The 15,458-nt window shown below is 50.4% G+C and overlaps 2 protein-coding genes and 1 long non-coding RNA gene across 3 annotated transcripts; 1 reads left to right on the top strand and 2 right to left on the bottom strand.

The window, feature by feature from the left end:
- Positions 1–208: 208 nt before the first annotated feature.
- Positions 209–3,190, bottom strand: LOC148892102 (GPI-N-acetylgalactosamine transferase PGAP4-like). Its single transcript, XM_089006927.1, has 3 exons — positions 3,040–3,190; positions 2,044–2,457; positions 209–1,979 (listed from the first exon to the last, which is right to left on the bottom strand). The coding sequence occupies exons 2-3, from the start codon at positions 2,419–2,421 to the stop codon at positions 1,185–1,187; spliced, it is 1,173 nt and encodes a 390-aa protein (XP_088863053.1). The 5' UTR covers positions 2,422–2,457; positions 3,040–3,190; the 3' UTR covers positions 209–1,184.
- A 3,354-nt stretch (positions 3,191–6,544) lies between these two features.
- Positions 6,545–8,019, bottom strand: LOC148892101 (uncharacterized). Its single transcript, XR_016116306.1, has 3 exons — positions 7,795–8,019; positions 7,417–7,526; positions 6,545–6,775 (listed from the first exon to the last, which is right to left on the bottom strand). It is a non-coding gene; the product is annotated as an uncharacterized LOC148892101 (long non-coding RNA).
- A 1,614-nt stretch (positions 8,020–9,633) lies between these two features.
- tpcn3 (two pore segment channel 3) lies at positions 9,634–15,262 on the top strand. The gene is made up of 19 exons (XM_089007048.1): positions 9,634–9,875; positions 10,183–10,265; positions 10,341–10,455; positions 10,535–10,663; positions 11,071–11,187; positions 11,269–11,387; positions 11,455–11,556; positions 11,639–11,765; positions 12,255–12,468; positions 12,543–12,687; positions 12,766–12,951; positions 13,107–13,171; positions 13,304–13,391; positions 13,480–13,549; positions 13,632–13,848; positions 13,952–14,042; positions 14,113–14,226; positions 14,301–14,413; positions 15,090–15,262. Exons 1-19 carry the CDS (start codon positions 9,813–9,815, stop codon positions 15,212–15,214), a joined length of 2,283 nt encoding a protein of 760 aa, XP_088863174.1. The 5' UTR covers positions 9,634–9,812; the 3' UTR covers positions 15,215–15,262.
- The last annotated feature ends 196 nt before the right edge of the window (positions 15,263–15,458 follow it).

Below are 15,458 nucleotides of genomic sequence, written 5' to 3'. Positions count from 1 at the left end.
GCCACAATGGGTGATGTGTTGTTCGCGAACGAGCCTGTTCCCCTAACAAGGAAATGGCGGCAGGCTTATTTTTTTTCCTCTATTCCCCGCCGCCGGTCTTCGGTTAAAGCCACGTGATTGGTCAAGAACGCAGCAGTTGGGGGGTGGGGTTACAGAAATTACATTAAACATTAAATAGATAGGCAGACGACACAGAGTGAGACAACAGTGAAATTTGGACTCGTTTCAACTTTATTGATAGTTCAAAGGCAGAGTGTAGACTGCAAGGTTAAAATATCCCATCAATCAGGCTCCACAAAAAAACCCACACGAGCCATCTGTACACTTGATGCAAAAAGCTGTCAAAGTCAGCTTTATTGTCAAATATGCTAATATGCATCACATACAGCATAGATGACATTACTGTCCTCTCGGACCCAGCGTGCAAGGCACTTATGATACCCAACTAAACAACCCAGCTAAACAGAACACACTGGATGAGGAAATAGGTAAAAATATCGCAGAGAAAGCAGGGCAACTTCACTCGGATATTGTCAAGAGGCAACCTGGAAGTTCGTCATCCATTGATGATTTCAAGGCTAGCCACGGATGGTTTGAGAACTTGAATTGTCGTACAGGGATTCATAGTGTAATTCATCATGGTGAGCCAGCCAGTTCTGACGATAAAGCTGCCAAAGCTTAAAAGGAATCATTCCTCAAGATGGTGGAAGAAGAAGGCTACGTTCCTCATCAAGTGTTTAATGCCACTCCATTCCATCAAGCCATCGACGACCATCTCAAAGGGCAATAAAACCACTTTATTATACAGTACAGTTTATTTCTTCCATTATGGCACATTTATTATACATAAAATAAGGTCTATTTTGTGCAGTTTTAAAGGACAACCGACGTCTCCGGACAAGTTGCGTCCATAATTTGTAAAATGGCTTCAAATGACTTCTACTGAGCGTATTTTAATAAGATTCCGCCACATATAGCTACATTTTACGTCGAAAATGATGTTTTATGGGGCCCTGGGAACGGATTATTCTCATTTTAATGCTTTGCAATGGGAAAATAATGTTTGGGACACTTTTTGCCTTTCACACTGGGAAGCAATTAAGTCGGAAGCTAAGGTGTACACACCAGAGCAAAGGGAGTCGTTAGAAAATGGTACGGCGTCTCGGTCCCCCACGAGCTGGGCCTCAGAGCAGTTTGGGCCGGGCCGGGTTGGTCCTGACGGAGGAGAAGGCCCCGATGTGGTCCACCAGGTTGGGCTCCACGCTGTGCGAGCGCTCCCCTGGCGCGGCGCGCACCGCCCGGTACAGGGCCGTGTCCTTGGCGTGGCCCTCGAAGCAGAAGGCCCGGTCCAGGTAGTCGGCCACCCTCAGCGACGCGTTTCCCGGGTACAGCATGGCGGGCGTGCAGCACTCGGTGGCGGGCGACACGGCGTAGAGCTGCGGCGAGAGGCGGCGCGCCTCCAGCAGGTAGTGGCGGCCCAGCAGCTCGCACGCCGCCATCACGTACACGGCCAGCAGCGCCAGGTGGCCGGCGGACATGCGCAGGGGCAGCCGCAACGGGTTCCGCAGGCCCAGCAGGCCCAGCAGCAGGCTGGCCCCCAGCAGGCCCAGGCCCAGCCACTCCAGCAGGCGGTAGGGTTCCGGGTTCCAGTAGCGCTGCAGCCGCTCGGGGTGGTACAGCTTGACGTAGAGCGAGCCGGCGGCGAAGCGCCGGCTCAGGAGCTCCCTCAGCACCGGGAAGAAGTCGGGCAGCGGCACGGCGTCGTCCTCCAGGACCACCATGTTGCGGGGTCGGGCCAGCCCGAAGGCCCGCCGCAGGCAAAACACGTAGTCCCGCTTCTCGCGCTCATAGGTGTTGACGGCGGGCCCGCGCGGCTCCGCCGCCGCCGCCTCCGGCCGGCGCACCACGCGAAAGTGGCGCTCCAGCAGCCTGGCGTCCTCGTTGACCTCCGGCCCGCTCGCCACGTCGCACAGCACCACCTGTCGCGGGACATCGGACACGTCAGGGGCCTGACTCAGGTCGCGGTCGGGCGCCGCAACGCACCTGCGCGCAGGGTTGCTCGCCGCATCCCCCCAGGAGAGCGCTCAGCTCTCGCATCGCCTGCAGGAGGTAGTGGTACGCCAGGGCCTGGCGCCGCCGCGTCGTCACCACCGTCACCAGCAGCTCGGGGTGGCGGGAAAGCTCGGCCGGCGCGGCGGTGGCGGCGGCGTCCTGCCAGAAGCGCAGCGCCTCCTGACCGCGCCGCAGGCTCTGGCGCAGGGCGTCCTCGCTCATGGCCTCCAAGTAGAACGAGCTCACAAAGTAGTACGAGTGCAGCAGGCGGTGGCACACGGCCGGAAGAACCACGCCGAACGTCAGCGCGAACAGAACCAGCAGCTGCGTGGCGCCGTTGGACCAGCGCAGCCGGCGAAGCGCCTGCATCGGGATTGGTGGCCTGCGTTCGCCCGTGCGCTCGCCCTGGCAGAGGAAAGCATCCAAGCGACCGTTGGCGTCAAATGACGGCGTTCCGTATATCTTCTTCTTTTCCTTTGGGCTTTTCCCTTCTGCTCATTTATTATACTCCATTTGAACCTATTTGATACCGTTTTAATTTGAATTTAAAAAAATGATGCTCTCGACTTTGCCAAAGACAGGCAAAACTGGTTTGGTCTCATTGGAGGACCGCACCTTCAGGAGCACCTTTGGGTCGGAACAGCTGATTTCCGCCCCCTCCCGATCAATTGCATGACTTATCACGTTTTTTGTTCTTTTGACTTCAAGACGGCGCCGCGAGAGTGGCTGCCTTTCCAGCCTTTTCATGTATTTTGTTTTTCTACTTTCATTCCTTTCATCACTTTGCTGCTGTGAAATGTAAATGTCTCCACTGTGAGACGAAGAAAGGCAAATCCAATCCAATCCAATCAACGCAAAAGTTCGGACGGCGCGTTAGATTGATTTCAGGTGTGTGATTTTGGTAGAAAAAAAGGTGATATGAATCAGGTGAAAACGTAAAGCGAAAGTTGCGTCGACGTGAGGAAATGTTTGCCACCTCGCACTCACCCGCCGTCACTTGGTCGCCCGCCGTCACTTGGTCGCTCGCGACCCTCACGCCGAGACGCCTCGCGAGCTTTGGCTCGCCGCCTTTCGCTCCAACGCTTACCTCGGCTCTCTTCCGCCATCGTGACGTCACGACCCCCCTTCCTTATACCTTGTAGTGATGGGAATTTCGGCTCTTCTCAGAGAGCCGTTTTTTTGGCTCGGTACACCAAAAAGATCCGGATCTTTTGGCTCCCTATTGGCTCCTCAGTTTTTTGTTGCTTAAATTAATTAACTACCACAAAATCATGTAAAATTATGTGAAAAACGAATTACTCATGTAAAGAAATACACTATATCAAATACGTCTGTGTTTTAGTAATAGTTTTATTTATTTGGCTTTATTTATATGTGCAGAGTTAGGGGATGCTAACATTCACTTTCCCTGTTGTTACTCTGGTGTGATGATCAGCTGTCACTAATTTGCTTTTCATATTAATAATGCTATCATCATCTTCTTCTTTTCCTTTCAGCTTTTCCCTTCAAGGGGTTTGCCACAGCGAATCAGTGTCCTCCATCTTGAGAGGTTTGTTCCGCATGTTTGTTTTGGCCAAGCTTTTACGTCGGATGCCCTTCCTGACACAACCCTCTGTATTTGTCCGGGCTTGGAACCGGCACAAGAAGACTTATGTCTATTTTGTGCCTAACTCAAAATGGTCATCGGCACAGCAACATTCAAAAAAGCAAATACTATACTCACCATTTGATAATGCTATCAGACCAACTAGTAAAAAAAATATCATAATTGAATAATAACAACAACAGGATAATGTAATAACATTTGTCCACCTGTCTACCCTAGCCCCCCCCCCCCTTCTCCTCACTGCTGCGTGTGTCTTTAATTCTCCCCTCCCTTCTTTACAACGGATATTGACCAATCACGTGCGGCTTAAACCAAAGACCGGGGGCGTGGAATAGAGGACAAAAAAAGTCGGCTCCCATTTCCGGCTCCTTGTTCAGAACCGGCTATGTTCGTTCACTTCAGAGATCCAGCTATAAGAACCGGCCCGTTCACGAACGACACAACACTCATACCTTGAAGTGATGGGAATGAATTCCGGCTCTTTTCAGAGTGCCGGTTCTTTTGGCTCGATTCACTAAAAAGATCCGACTCTTTTGGCTCCCAAATGGCTCCTGTTTTTTTTTTTTTTTTTTTTTTGCTTTAATTAATTAACTTCCCCTCTAAAGATGGACCACACTGATTTGCTGTGGCGACCCTTTGAAGGGAAAAGCCGAAAGGAAAAGAAGAAATTAATTAACTACCAAAAATCATGTAAAATGATGTGAATTACTCACGTAAAAAATACATTACAGTATATCAAATATTTTTATTTATATGGCTTGATTCATATGTGCACAGAGAGCATCCGCTAACTTTCACGTGCCCTGTGGTAACTCAGCTGTTACTAATTTGCTTTTCATATTAACAATGCTATCATACCAACTAGTAAAAAAATATAATAATTGAATAATAATAACAGCATAATATACAGTTGACATTTTTCTTTTACGATGTTTAGAATATCTTGTTTTCTAGCCTTTCACCCCCGCCACCCCATCCCCTTTCAAATTGCTGCTGTTGACTGCAAATTTCCCCATTGTGGGACGAATAAAGGTTTTCTGATTCTGATAATGTATTAACATGTGTCCACCTGTCTACGCTAAGCCCCCTCCACTTCCTCCTCAGTGCTGCGTGTGTCTCTTCCCTGCTCTACCACGGATATCGACCAATCACGTTCGGCTTTAACCGGGGACTGGGGGGCGGGGAATACAGGGGAAAAAAGTCAGCTCCACTTTCCGGCTCCTTGTTCACTTCAGAGATCCGGCTCTAAGACCCGGTTCGTTCGAGAACGACACATCACTAATACCTTCGCGGACCTCCACCAGAGCGGGCGGCCGACATGGCGGACGCGAAACGTCAAGTTGGTTGGTTTAAGAGGTTCTCGCGAGTCCGTACGTGGGTGCCCGATACACGCACCGAGGTCACCGTTTCCGGCCCAAATTCTACACGAGTTGTCAGGAAGTGTGGCGACTCATAAACAGGTGCGCAATGGCGGCCGCTCCAAGAGCGGGAAATGCCCGCGGATTGGGCGACAACCCGGAAGTGGCGAGCGAGCGATAAAGTGCGCGCGTATTTGACGTGACCGCATTTGACCACTGTGTAGCGCCGCGGGTCAATCACCTTGGTCTGCTTTTGTCCGCCTGGTCCTTCCACCAATCGTGAAAAAAGTCACTCCTGTATGACTAAGAGCTTACAAGTACGATTTAGCTACCATTAGCTAGCTATTAGCTGGCTAGCTAGCTTTCTATCTATTTACTTCCGTGTTGAGTGAATGTTGGCTCAGTGTGTTAGCTAACTAACTAGCTAGCTGGCTATTAGCTATCTAAGTGGCTAGCTATTGTTAGGTTAGAATATTACAGGCTAATATTAGCATTTTACGGTTATCTAAAATTGTAAATATTATGGACGGAATACAATTTGATCTAATGCAGAATTCTGGGTCTCAGCTCCTTTACACAGAAAATATTTGTGTGCCCTCAAAATTAGGTGAGACAGAGACAAGGTCCCTTTTTGTAGGGTACTACATGCAAATTCAAATTTGGCTCAAACAAAGAAGAATAATCGGCAGTGGGTTGGATCCCGGAGACGTCTCAAGTTGCCTTTGCCAAGATAGCGTTGGTTTATCTTGTAGCATTAACCTCCACCATACAGCCTTGGCCATGTTGTATTCCTTTGCTTCCACTGTGTGATAAGAATCAGCTGACCCCTTGAACCTCCAGCACCTGCAAAAACATACCTCCAAACGAACACTCCATGTCATGTTCGCTCATTCATTCATTCATTGAAAACAAAGCATTATTTCTACTGAACAAATCACGATTTTAATGTTCATCCTACAATGTTTAAATGGCTAACTAAATGTGCTTATTTCCTTCATTTATCTACTTATTTATGTATTTGTTTATTTATTTATGTACTTATTTATGTATTTGTATGTTTGTTTATTTACCTATTTATTTATTTGGATGTCATCTGTACTTCTTTGAAGGTGTCGGACGGTTCGCTTCTTATCCAAGAAACTTCGTCAGCCAACTAAAGTCTTACTGGTAGTATCGGCCCTATGTATATATCCCGACTGTCCAGACATGGCTGTGCCGGACACTGCTATGATAGGTCCCTGCTCTCAGGTTGGGGGGAGCAGAGGACTACTCTCTGCCGCTCCACTGATTGTTCCTACTGTCCTGACTAACGACTGGCCTGATTGCCCCACTTGCTCTGGTATCACCTCATCAGCATTACTAATCCTATTTTGCCTAAGCAGGCTATTGTATGAACGATCCAAATTGAATCTCCTGAAAATTGCTTCTTTTACTCCCCTTTCAAACCATCTATGTTCTTTCGCTAAAATTGTAACCTCATTGTCGTCAAATGAGTGGTTGCTAGCTTTCAGGTGCATATGGACTGCCGATTGATTGGGGTGAGGTTAGAAATGAAATGGATTATTATTATTAGTAGTAGTCAAAGTCATCTTTATTGTCAAATATGCTAATATGCATGACATACAGCACAGATGAAATGACCGTTCTCTCGGACCCAGCATGCAAGGCACTTATAATGACTTTAACAAACATAATAAACATGAAAACGCCAATTTGCCGGGAGGGAGAGGGGAGCCGCTGCGTGATCACGCGCCGCCATCTTGGGGAAAAAAAACAACAAAAACAAATATGACAACACAAAGACACAGAGTCATTCATTCTTCAGGACTTGTGTCTTTGTGTTGTCATATTTGTTATTTTTGTTATTATTATTATTATTATTATTATAAAAAGAGGCCTTTAAACCCCTACACACACACGCGCGCGCACACACACGCGCGCACACACGCACACTCCTTGTTTCTGCTTCAAATTTTAGGAATATTTATTTTGAATTTAGCGAGAATAATGATTAAATTCATAAGATTATTAAAGAAGCCTGTTTAAGAAACTTAGATTGTATCCTCATTTTGTGTAGCGCTGTAATACTGAGCTGATCTGGCAACCCAGCCACTACGCTACATCACGTGACTTGACAGAGATAAAAGCCAGTTTATGTCATTACCAATGACTTCCTTGCATGAATAAACTTGTCATAAACAGGATTTTATTGGGGAAAAACATATTTAAATGTTGTTATCAGTGACAACCAAATCAGTAATGGCGAATGTAAATAAATGTGTACTGGAAGATTAACACAAAGTATTTGTTTTGTATGACATGACATTCTCTTTAATTGCATTACATGAAATAATAAAAACATAAATGCTAAGAAAACGTGCAAATGTGTATTATTCTTACCCTGCCATGCATGTGCAGTGAGCACAGTAGACAGTTCCTGTTGCTTTCTTGACGCACACTCATGGTTGGTGAGGCTTGTCACGAAGACGTTGGGAGGGTATCGCCTTTGTCTTCAAAACGCAAAAAATGCACATCATAATGGAAGATGGGGAAGACATGTCCACTTTTCACGTATTCGTAAGCCTTCAAAGATTTGTAGGCTCTTAGACTGTCACAGGTGAACTGCCCTGGCGTGTCCGCGAGATAAAAGTAAATCTCTGTAAATGTTATGTCCGGCCATAACGTGGGATCGTCAACCCATGATGATGCCTTTAGTTTACACCATATGGATCGGGCAAAATACATGTGTCTGAATGATACCGAAGCTTCTGCACGTACCTAGCTCGAGTTTCAAGAGGTAAATTTTGCACATAATCCGATAATAGAGGAGATTTCACGGCAGGATGGTTCGCTTTGTTATTGTCGGCCATTGTTTCTCGAGCGGTTACTGCCTACCGCGGGGAAATGTCACGTGACTGGTGACGTCACGGCTGTAAACAACTAGCATTTCCTATACGTGTTGGACTTCTCGTACGACGAAGAGCGCAGCGGTAGCTCTGTGTGCTCCGGCAAATAAATATCCTACTTGTATGATCTAAACAAGAGGACCATCTCGACTCTTTATTCTCCCAAATGCATCGCGAAAACGCTGTAGAACTCAACAATCTGCCAAACTCAAAGCCAAACTGTTTTGAAAGAAGTTCGGGACGCTCTTGGCGTCGCTTTTACCTTGAGGCGGAACGTGTCCACTTTTGGTCACGTGACGTCCACTGCTGCATTCAAGGACGCTGCACCGATACCGAAAAAGACCAACTCACAATCGAAAACCAATAATAATAATAATAATAATAATAATAATAATAATAATAATAATACATTTCATTTCTAAGCGCCTTCAAAACTCTCAAGGTCACTTTACAGTCACAGGATCAGTTTTTCTGTTTTTCTGCGGGTGGGCAGCGGCAGCCGCACGCACCAGCATTCACTCAACCCGGAATAACTCAAATAGATAGAAAGCTAGCTAGATAGCTAATAGATAGCTCGCGAGATATTTAATAACTAGATAGCTAATAGATAGCTAGCTAGATAGCCAGCTCGCCAGATAGATAGCTAATAGAAAGCAAATATATAGCAAATCGATAGCCAGCTAGGTAGCCAGCCAGATAGCTAACTAAGATACAGCAAATAGGTAGCCAGCCAGATAGCTAGCTAATAGACAACAAATAGATATCCAGCTAGGTAGCAAGCTAGCAAAGTTTCGTTGGTCATTGTTCCCTCCTAATATTTGGAATGTAGAATTTAATTTTGGAATATTCTAACTCATAAAAATATTTTTCGGTCTCAATATTATACTGTATTTGGATTAGATTATATTAGATTAGCCTTTCGAGTGTCCTCCACCCTTAGCTATTCTCTCACATTGACAAACAACCATTTCCGCTCACAGACACGGATCATGACCAATCACGTGCGGCTTTAACCGAAGACTGGGGGCAGGGAATAGAGGTGTTAGGCCTTTTAGCCTTCTACTTTATGACCTTTTAGCTATCTATTAGCTGGCTGGCTACATTTCTATCTATTTAGCTTTCTATTAGCTATATAGCTATCTAGGTGGCTGGCTGTCTGACCAGCTATCTGTGGGCTATCTATTAGCTATCTACCAGCTGGCTTGCTAGCTTTCTATCTATTTAGCTTTCTATTAGCTCCATAGTTGCCTAGGTGACGAGCTATCTGGCTAGCTACCTGTTGGATATCTATTAGCTATGTACTGGCTGGCTCGCTAGCTTTCTATCTATTTACTTGAGTGAACGCTGGCGCGTGTGGCTGCCGCTACTCACCCACAGAAAAACACCCTGTGACTGTAAAGTGACCTTGAGAGTTTTGAAAGACAGTTAGAAATTAAATGGATTATTATTACTTTGTGACAAAGTGAATTGATCCATAAAGCCAACCGTGCACATGCATTTGGGAATGTGGGAGGAAAGCGGAGCACCCGCACAAATCCGGCATTGGAAATATGTTGGCTATGTCTCCCAAATGCCATTTGAATATCGACGAGACAAGACTTCTTGTGATTGATCAACCCGTCCAAGGATTCGTCGAAAGGTGACGCGCTGCAATGGGCGGGCTCGTGATGTCACGGCCAGCGGAGACGGAAAGCTTGTTTTCCCACTGCACGCGAACGCCTCTCGACCACAAGCCTTCCGCGCGAGAAGAAAAGACGGGAGATGATCGACTCGTCGCCCGAGCGCACGACACGCGTCACGTGCACGCGCCACGCCGATTGACAAGCGAGCGAGTAGCAGGCGGACGCCAGAAGACGACAAAAGAGAAGAGGAGAAGAAAAGTTAGCGAAGATGACGAGCACGAGCGGCCCCGACGAGCGCGCGCGCGACGGAGCGGACGCGAGGAGCAAAGAGGTGAGTTCGTGGGCGCACGTCCGCGTGACCCTTTTCACATGAGAGCCGTAAAAGTTTGCAGGAAGAGCGAGAAGAGCGAGTCACGTGACCGACGAGCGAATCAATCACGAAATCAACTTTTGACGCTCGTTGCAAAAAAAACTATTCAATAACCGGAGAGAATCGAGCAGGTCTGAAGGGGTACTCGGGACCCCCCCCCCCCAAAAAAAAAATGTGCATAATATATCAAAAAAGTGCTTTCAAGGCACTTGTGAAAAAGTGTTCCCGTTTGCCTGCTTGTATTTTGAAAGTCTGACATGTTTCGTAGGATTTGGAGCTGGCGTCGGCGTACGTTTCGGACGCTCAATACAACAGGAATATCTTTTTCGACACGTCGCCGCGAGCCGTCCGGTGACCCCCACCGCCCGTCCACCCTTCTGACCGCTAGCCGCCCCCCACTGACTTTCTTCTCGTTGCCAACCGCAGCTTGTATCTGCTGTACAACCGCCGGTTGGCTCAGGTGCCGCTTTACTTCTTCATCCTGCTGGACTTGAGCTTGGCTGTCTTCGAGGATCCCGCCGTGGTTCCTCTGCCGCCATGGGTGAGCTCCCAGCGCTGGACCCCACCGCCCCCCACCGCCCCTCTCGCCATCCCTCGCTAAGGCTAAGCGTTGCGCGCAGGCCCCCATGCTAGCGGAGCTGCTGTGCCTGCACGTGTTTGCCCTGCGGCTGGTGCACTACGCCAAGGTGATCCCGCGAGACAAGTTCTGGAAGGACCCCAAGAACATCTGCATGATTGCCATCTTGGCGGTAGGAGGGGCCTCGCCGGGTCAGGGGTCGGACCACTTTTGTCCCGAAAGGGTCTGGACGTTGTCCAGGCCGCGCCGGAGGTTGACGAGGTCCCGAAAGCTCCGGGCCGGCCGGGGGTCTGAAAATTCTCAGGACCTTCTCAGGTTCGGCAATCCTGAGAAGGTCTTGAAGGTTTTCAGCGGAGCCTTTGACAAAGTCCCGGCAGGGAGCTTTGTAGGCGTTGAGGGGGGGGGGGGGGCTCGGAATCCACTTCCTGATCCTCGGCGGCGGACGCGCTTTCACTTCCCGCCTGAGCGCAAACGTGCCGAGTCAGTGTTGTTATAATATGAGCTTGAGCGTCGCGGTAGGCTGAAAAGGGGCGGGGTCAGAAGGCTACAGGCGGCGACGGCGGCCTTTGTGGTTCTCAGTTGACGTTGGCGGACATGATCATCTACGGCGCTCTGCACGCGGCCGGCTGCTACGCCCTGCGCTGGTCGCGAGTTCTGCGACCGCTCCTGCTAGTCAACGTGACGGAGGGGCGGCAGGTAAGATGGGCGACGGGACGGCGAGCGGGCGCTGACCACCGTGCGTGTCTCTCTGACCACCGTGCGTGTCTCTGGGCCAAGCTGCGCAGGGCCTTCCGAAGCATCCGCAACGCCCTGCCGCAGATCTTCACCGTCTTCCTGCTCTTCATCTTCAGCATCCTGATCTTCTCGCTTATGGCGCTCAAACTCTTCAGCAAGCGGTGGGTGGGCGTGGCCTTTCGCAGCGTCCTGATTGGCTTCTAATTTGTGCGAACGCGGGCGACGCAGAGACCTAAAGACCTCGGATGGGTCGCCGTACTTCTCCAACTACGGCGACGCCGTGTTTGACCTCTACGTGCTGGTGACCACGGCCAACAGCCCCGACGTGATGTGAGCGGCGACGAGCCCGTCCGGCGCCGCCGCCGCCGTCTCGCCCCGCATTCACCGCTAACCTTGGCGCCCGTGTGCTCAGGATGCCGGCGTACGACACCAGCTCGGCCTTCGCCGTCTTCTTCATCGTCTACATCCTGGTCAACACCTTCATATTCATGTCTGTCTTCCTCGCCGTGGTCTTCAACAACTACAAGAAGTACTTGAAGGTGAGCCACTTGCAAGGGGTCCAGGAAAGGTCCTCCAACCTTTCCAGAAGGTTCTTGGATCCTTTTGGGGTCATTCTGGAAAGGTCCTCCAACCTTTCCAGCAGGTTCTTGGATCCTTTTGGATCCTTCTGGAAAGGTCCTCCAACCTTTCCAGAAGGTTCTTGGATCCTTTTGGATCCTTCTGGAAAGGTCCTCCAACCTTTCCAGAAGGTTCTTGAATCCTTTTGGATCCTTCTGGAAAGGTCCTCCAACCTTTCCAGAAGGTTCTTAAATCCTTTTGGATCCTTCTGGAAAGGTCCTCCAACCTTTCCAGAAGGTTCTTAGATCCTTTTGGATCCTTCTGGAAAGGTCCTCCAACCTTTCCAGAAGGTTCTTGAATCCTTTTGGATCCTTCTTGGGACTTTGGAGAAGTTTCCGGCCTTGTTTTAAGTATGGTCCCAGAAGATACCCACAAAGCCCCCGCCAACCCCCTCCCCCCTTGCCTCCCAGGAGGAGGTGCGGCAGCTGGTTCGGGCCAAGCGGCACAAGATGGCGCGGGCCTTCGCCGTGCTTCAGGAAGGTCCCCAGGACGGAGCCGGCGGCGAAGCGCTGGTCAGCCGCGCCAACTGGAGCCGCCTGGTCCGATTGGTGCAGCCCGACATTAGCCACGCCCACACCGAACTGCTGTGGAGCGTCTCGGACGACCGCGACCGCGGCGCCGTCGGTGGGTCCCCCGATCGTACGAAGCTCAAAGGCCGCGAGCGGGTCGTCACGGTAACGGGACGTGCGGCGCCTCAGACAAGAGGGCCTTCGTGCAGCTGGCTGACCTTCTCAACATCCAAGTGGTGACACTCAAGTCCAGGCCGCACCCGCTGGGCCGCCTGTGCCCCGCCCTCTACCGCTCGGCACCCAGCCGCCTGCTCTGCCGATTGGTCCGGCACAGGTGAGGGAGCGGAGATTTTGTGCCGAATTATCGCCGCCCAGACTGCGTCTAACGCCTGTTTCCCGGGTCCGCGCGCAGGGCCTTCGCCGCGGCGTACGACCTGATCATCGTAGTCAACGCCGTCTTCATTGGGCTGGACGAGGACAAGCCCAGCGTGGGCAACGCCGAGTGGGCCTTCCTGGCGCTCTACCTGCTGGAGATTCTCCTCAAGCTCTACGTGGTGGAGCCCAGGAGCTTCTTTGCGGCGCACTGCTTCTGGAACTGGTCAGTGGCAAAACTTGGGAGGAGGTCCCGACTTTCGGGAGGTTCCCGGAAACCCTGGAAAGTCTTTGGATCTCAGAGGCTCTCAGGAACTTCTGAAGAGCTTCGCGGAAGGTCCGACAAAGTTTGGAAGAAGCGCCTCCGCTTTCTCTTTGCAGGTTCGACACCATCATCGTGGTCTGCGCGCTGGTCGCCACCATCATCAACGCCGCCCTGGAGACATGTGAGCTCCCTCCCCGACCGTCCCGAAAGTTCCGAAGGGTCCTTGGAAGGACCCGGAAGTTGTCGCCAAGGTCTTAGAAGTTCAGTTATTTGCACAACGAGGTCCTGACGTCTGTCCCGTTGTCCTTGTCAGCCGGCGGCTACACCAGCCGCCAGATCCTGGACATCGTCCTCATCCTGCGAGTGCTTCGCCTCATCCGAGTGGTGGACAGCATCAAGAGGTGCGGCTGCTAACTGTTAGCGCGGTGCTATCCCGCCAGCTAGCCAAGCACGTCGCGGACGAGCTAACCACCAGACTCTTTCCGTTAGGTTCCGCACCATCATGAACACGCTAATCCGCATCGGACCGGCTATCCTCACCTTCGGACAACTCATCCTGGTAAGAAGGTGCCCGGCGGGGCGGTGGCCCGGCGGGGCGGTGGCCCGGCGGGGCGGTTGACCGACTCCCCCGAGTCCCCCAGGTGGTGTACTACGTGTTCGCCGTGGTGGGCATGGAGCTTTTCAAGGGCAGGGTGAAATTTTACGAGGACGCCGGTGACCCGGCGGCGGGCGACTGCGGCAACCCGCTACTGCGTGGCAGCGCCTTCGCCAGGCTGGGCTACTGCAAGAACAACTTCAACAACGTGCTCAACGCCTTGGTGCTGCTGGTGCAGCTCACAGTCGTCAACCAGTGGCACGATATCCTGCCGCCTAGCCTAGCCTAGCCTAGCCTAGCTTAGCCTCCCGCGGGTTCCTCCGGCCTGGCCTTCGGTGTTGTCCTCCTTGACTCCCGCCCGCTCACTCCTGAGCAGCGGCTTTGTGGCCGTCACCCACAAGGCGGCCAGGATCTACTTTGTGCTCTTCCACATCACCGTGGTGATTATCATCATCAAGTAAGATGCCGTCGCCCCCACTAGCTAGCGCCGTGACCTGGTCCTGACATGCGCTTCCTGTCCCCGCCAGCATCTTTGTGGCATTTGTGCTGGAGGCCTTTTTTCTGGAGTACTCGCTGGACAAGAGTGACCTGCACACGGAGCTGGAGAAGAAAATCGAGGAGCTCCGGCTCGGCGTGGCGCAGTGAGGACACCGGCGCCCCCCTGAGGCCCCCGCCGCTTGCCGTTTCCGCGCTCGCTTAAATTGTCGCTTCCCAGGGAGGCAGCGGAGGAGAACCTGGTGGACGCCATGGAGACCAGCGACAGCGAGCGGACCCCTGAAGCATCCCAGAGCGACCAACCCAAGCTCATGTTTAAAATCGCCTCCAAAAGTAGGCCCCGCCCACATCCTGGCCCGCCTCAGAGTCCGGTCAGGACGTCAGGACGTGTTTTAATAATAATAATAATAATAATAATAATAATAATAATAATCCATTTCATTTATAAGCGCCTTTCAAAACTCTCAAGATCACTTTACAGTCACAGGATAAGTTTTTCTGTGGGTGAGCAGCGGCAGCCACATGCGCCAGCGTTCACTCAACCTAGAATAATTCAAATCGATAGAAAGTTAGCTGGCTGGTTAATAGATAACTAATAGCTAGCTAGATTGATAGCTACTAGATAGCAAATAGATTACAAATAGCTAGCTAGCAAGGTAGCCAGCTAGATAGCTAGGTAGATAGCCCCCTATTTTATAAAATGGCGATTTCTATGGTTTTTTGGTTTGTTTCTAAAATGGCGACCGTCAACAAGACTTCGGGTACCAAAAAATAGTACAGTAAAGTCTCGTTATATCGATATTCTAGGGAGTCCGAAAAAAATATCGATATAACCGGGACTATCGATATATCCGACCCTGTTTGCATGTAATTTTCTCCGTGCGTGCATAGAAATAGTATCGATATAACCGGGACTATCGATATATCCGATATCGATATAACGAGACTTTACTGTATTTAAAAAAAGTGAAGTGAATATTCCATTTAAATTTTCAATGTTGTGCTTCAGGGTATCGGACGGTGGACGCCTTGCTGCAACGCCTGTTCGAGGCCGACTTGGACCAGGAGGACGGCGACGGCGACGCTCACGACGCCAACGGAAACTTTGCCAATCCGTCCTTTGGCGCCGCTTGAGCATCATCTGATCTGCAATAAAGTGTCACCCCACCCCCACCCTTGTCATTCACGCCTGTCACTCACAACGTTGATAACTATGATTGACACAGACAGAGACCTCTCAGTCCAGGAAGGAGATCTTGCCCCAAGTGGAGGAGTTGAAGTACAGTGATACCTTGTCCTACGAACTTAATTGGTTCCCAGACAGAGTGTGTAAGGCGAAAAGTGTGTATTCCAAAAATTAATTTCCCATAGGAAAACA

Source organism: Hippocampus bargibanti, linkage group LG10, assembly GCF_051943395.1.
Source record: "Hippocampus bargibanti isolate YZ-2025 linkage group LG10, ASM5194339v1, whole genome shotgun sequence".
Classification (NCBI taxonomy): Eukaryota; Metazoa; Chordata; class Actinopteri; order Syngnathiformes; family Syngnathidae; genus Hippocampus; species Hippocampus bargibanti.
This window is presented reverse-complemented; position numbering and strand designations above follow the sequence as displayed.

What these genes read in the sequence shown, in the direction of transcription:
- LOC148892102 (XM_089006927.1), bottom strand. Translation starts at nt 2,421, where the DNA reads ATGCAGGCGCTTCGCCGGCTGCGCTGGTCCAACGGCGCCACGCAGCTG. An exon ending in GCGAGCAACCCTGCGCGCAG is followed by an intron (nt 1,980 to 2,043) that starts GTGCGTTGCGGC and finishes GTCCCGCGACAG; the next exon opens with GTGGTGCTGTGCGACGTGGC.
- tpcn3 (XM_089007048.1), top strand. Translation starts at nt 9,813, where the DNA reads ATGACGAGCACGAGCGGCCCCGACGAGCGCGCGCGCGACGGAGCGGAC. An exon ending in ACGTGACGGAGGGGCGGCAG is followed by an intron (nt 11,188 to 11,268) that starts GTAAGATGGGCG and finishes CTCTGGGCCAAG; the next exon opens with CTGCGCAGGGCCTTCCGAAG. An exon ending in TGCCGATTGGTCCGGCACAG is followed by an intron (nt 12,688 to 12,765) that starts GTGAGGGAGCGG and finishes GTCCGCGCGCAG; the next exon opens with GGCCTTCGCCGCGGCGTACG.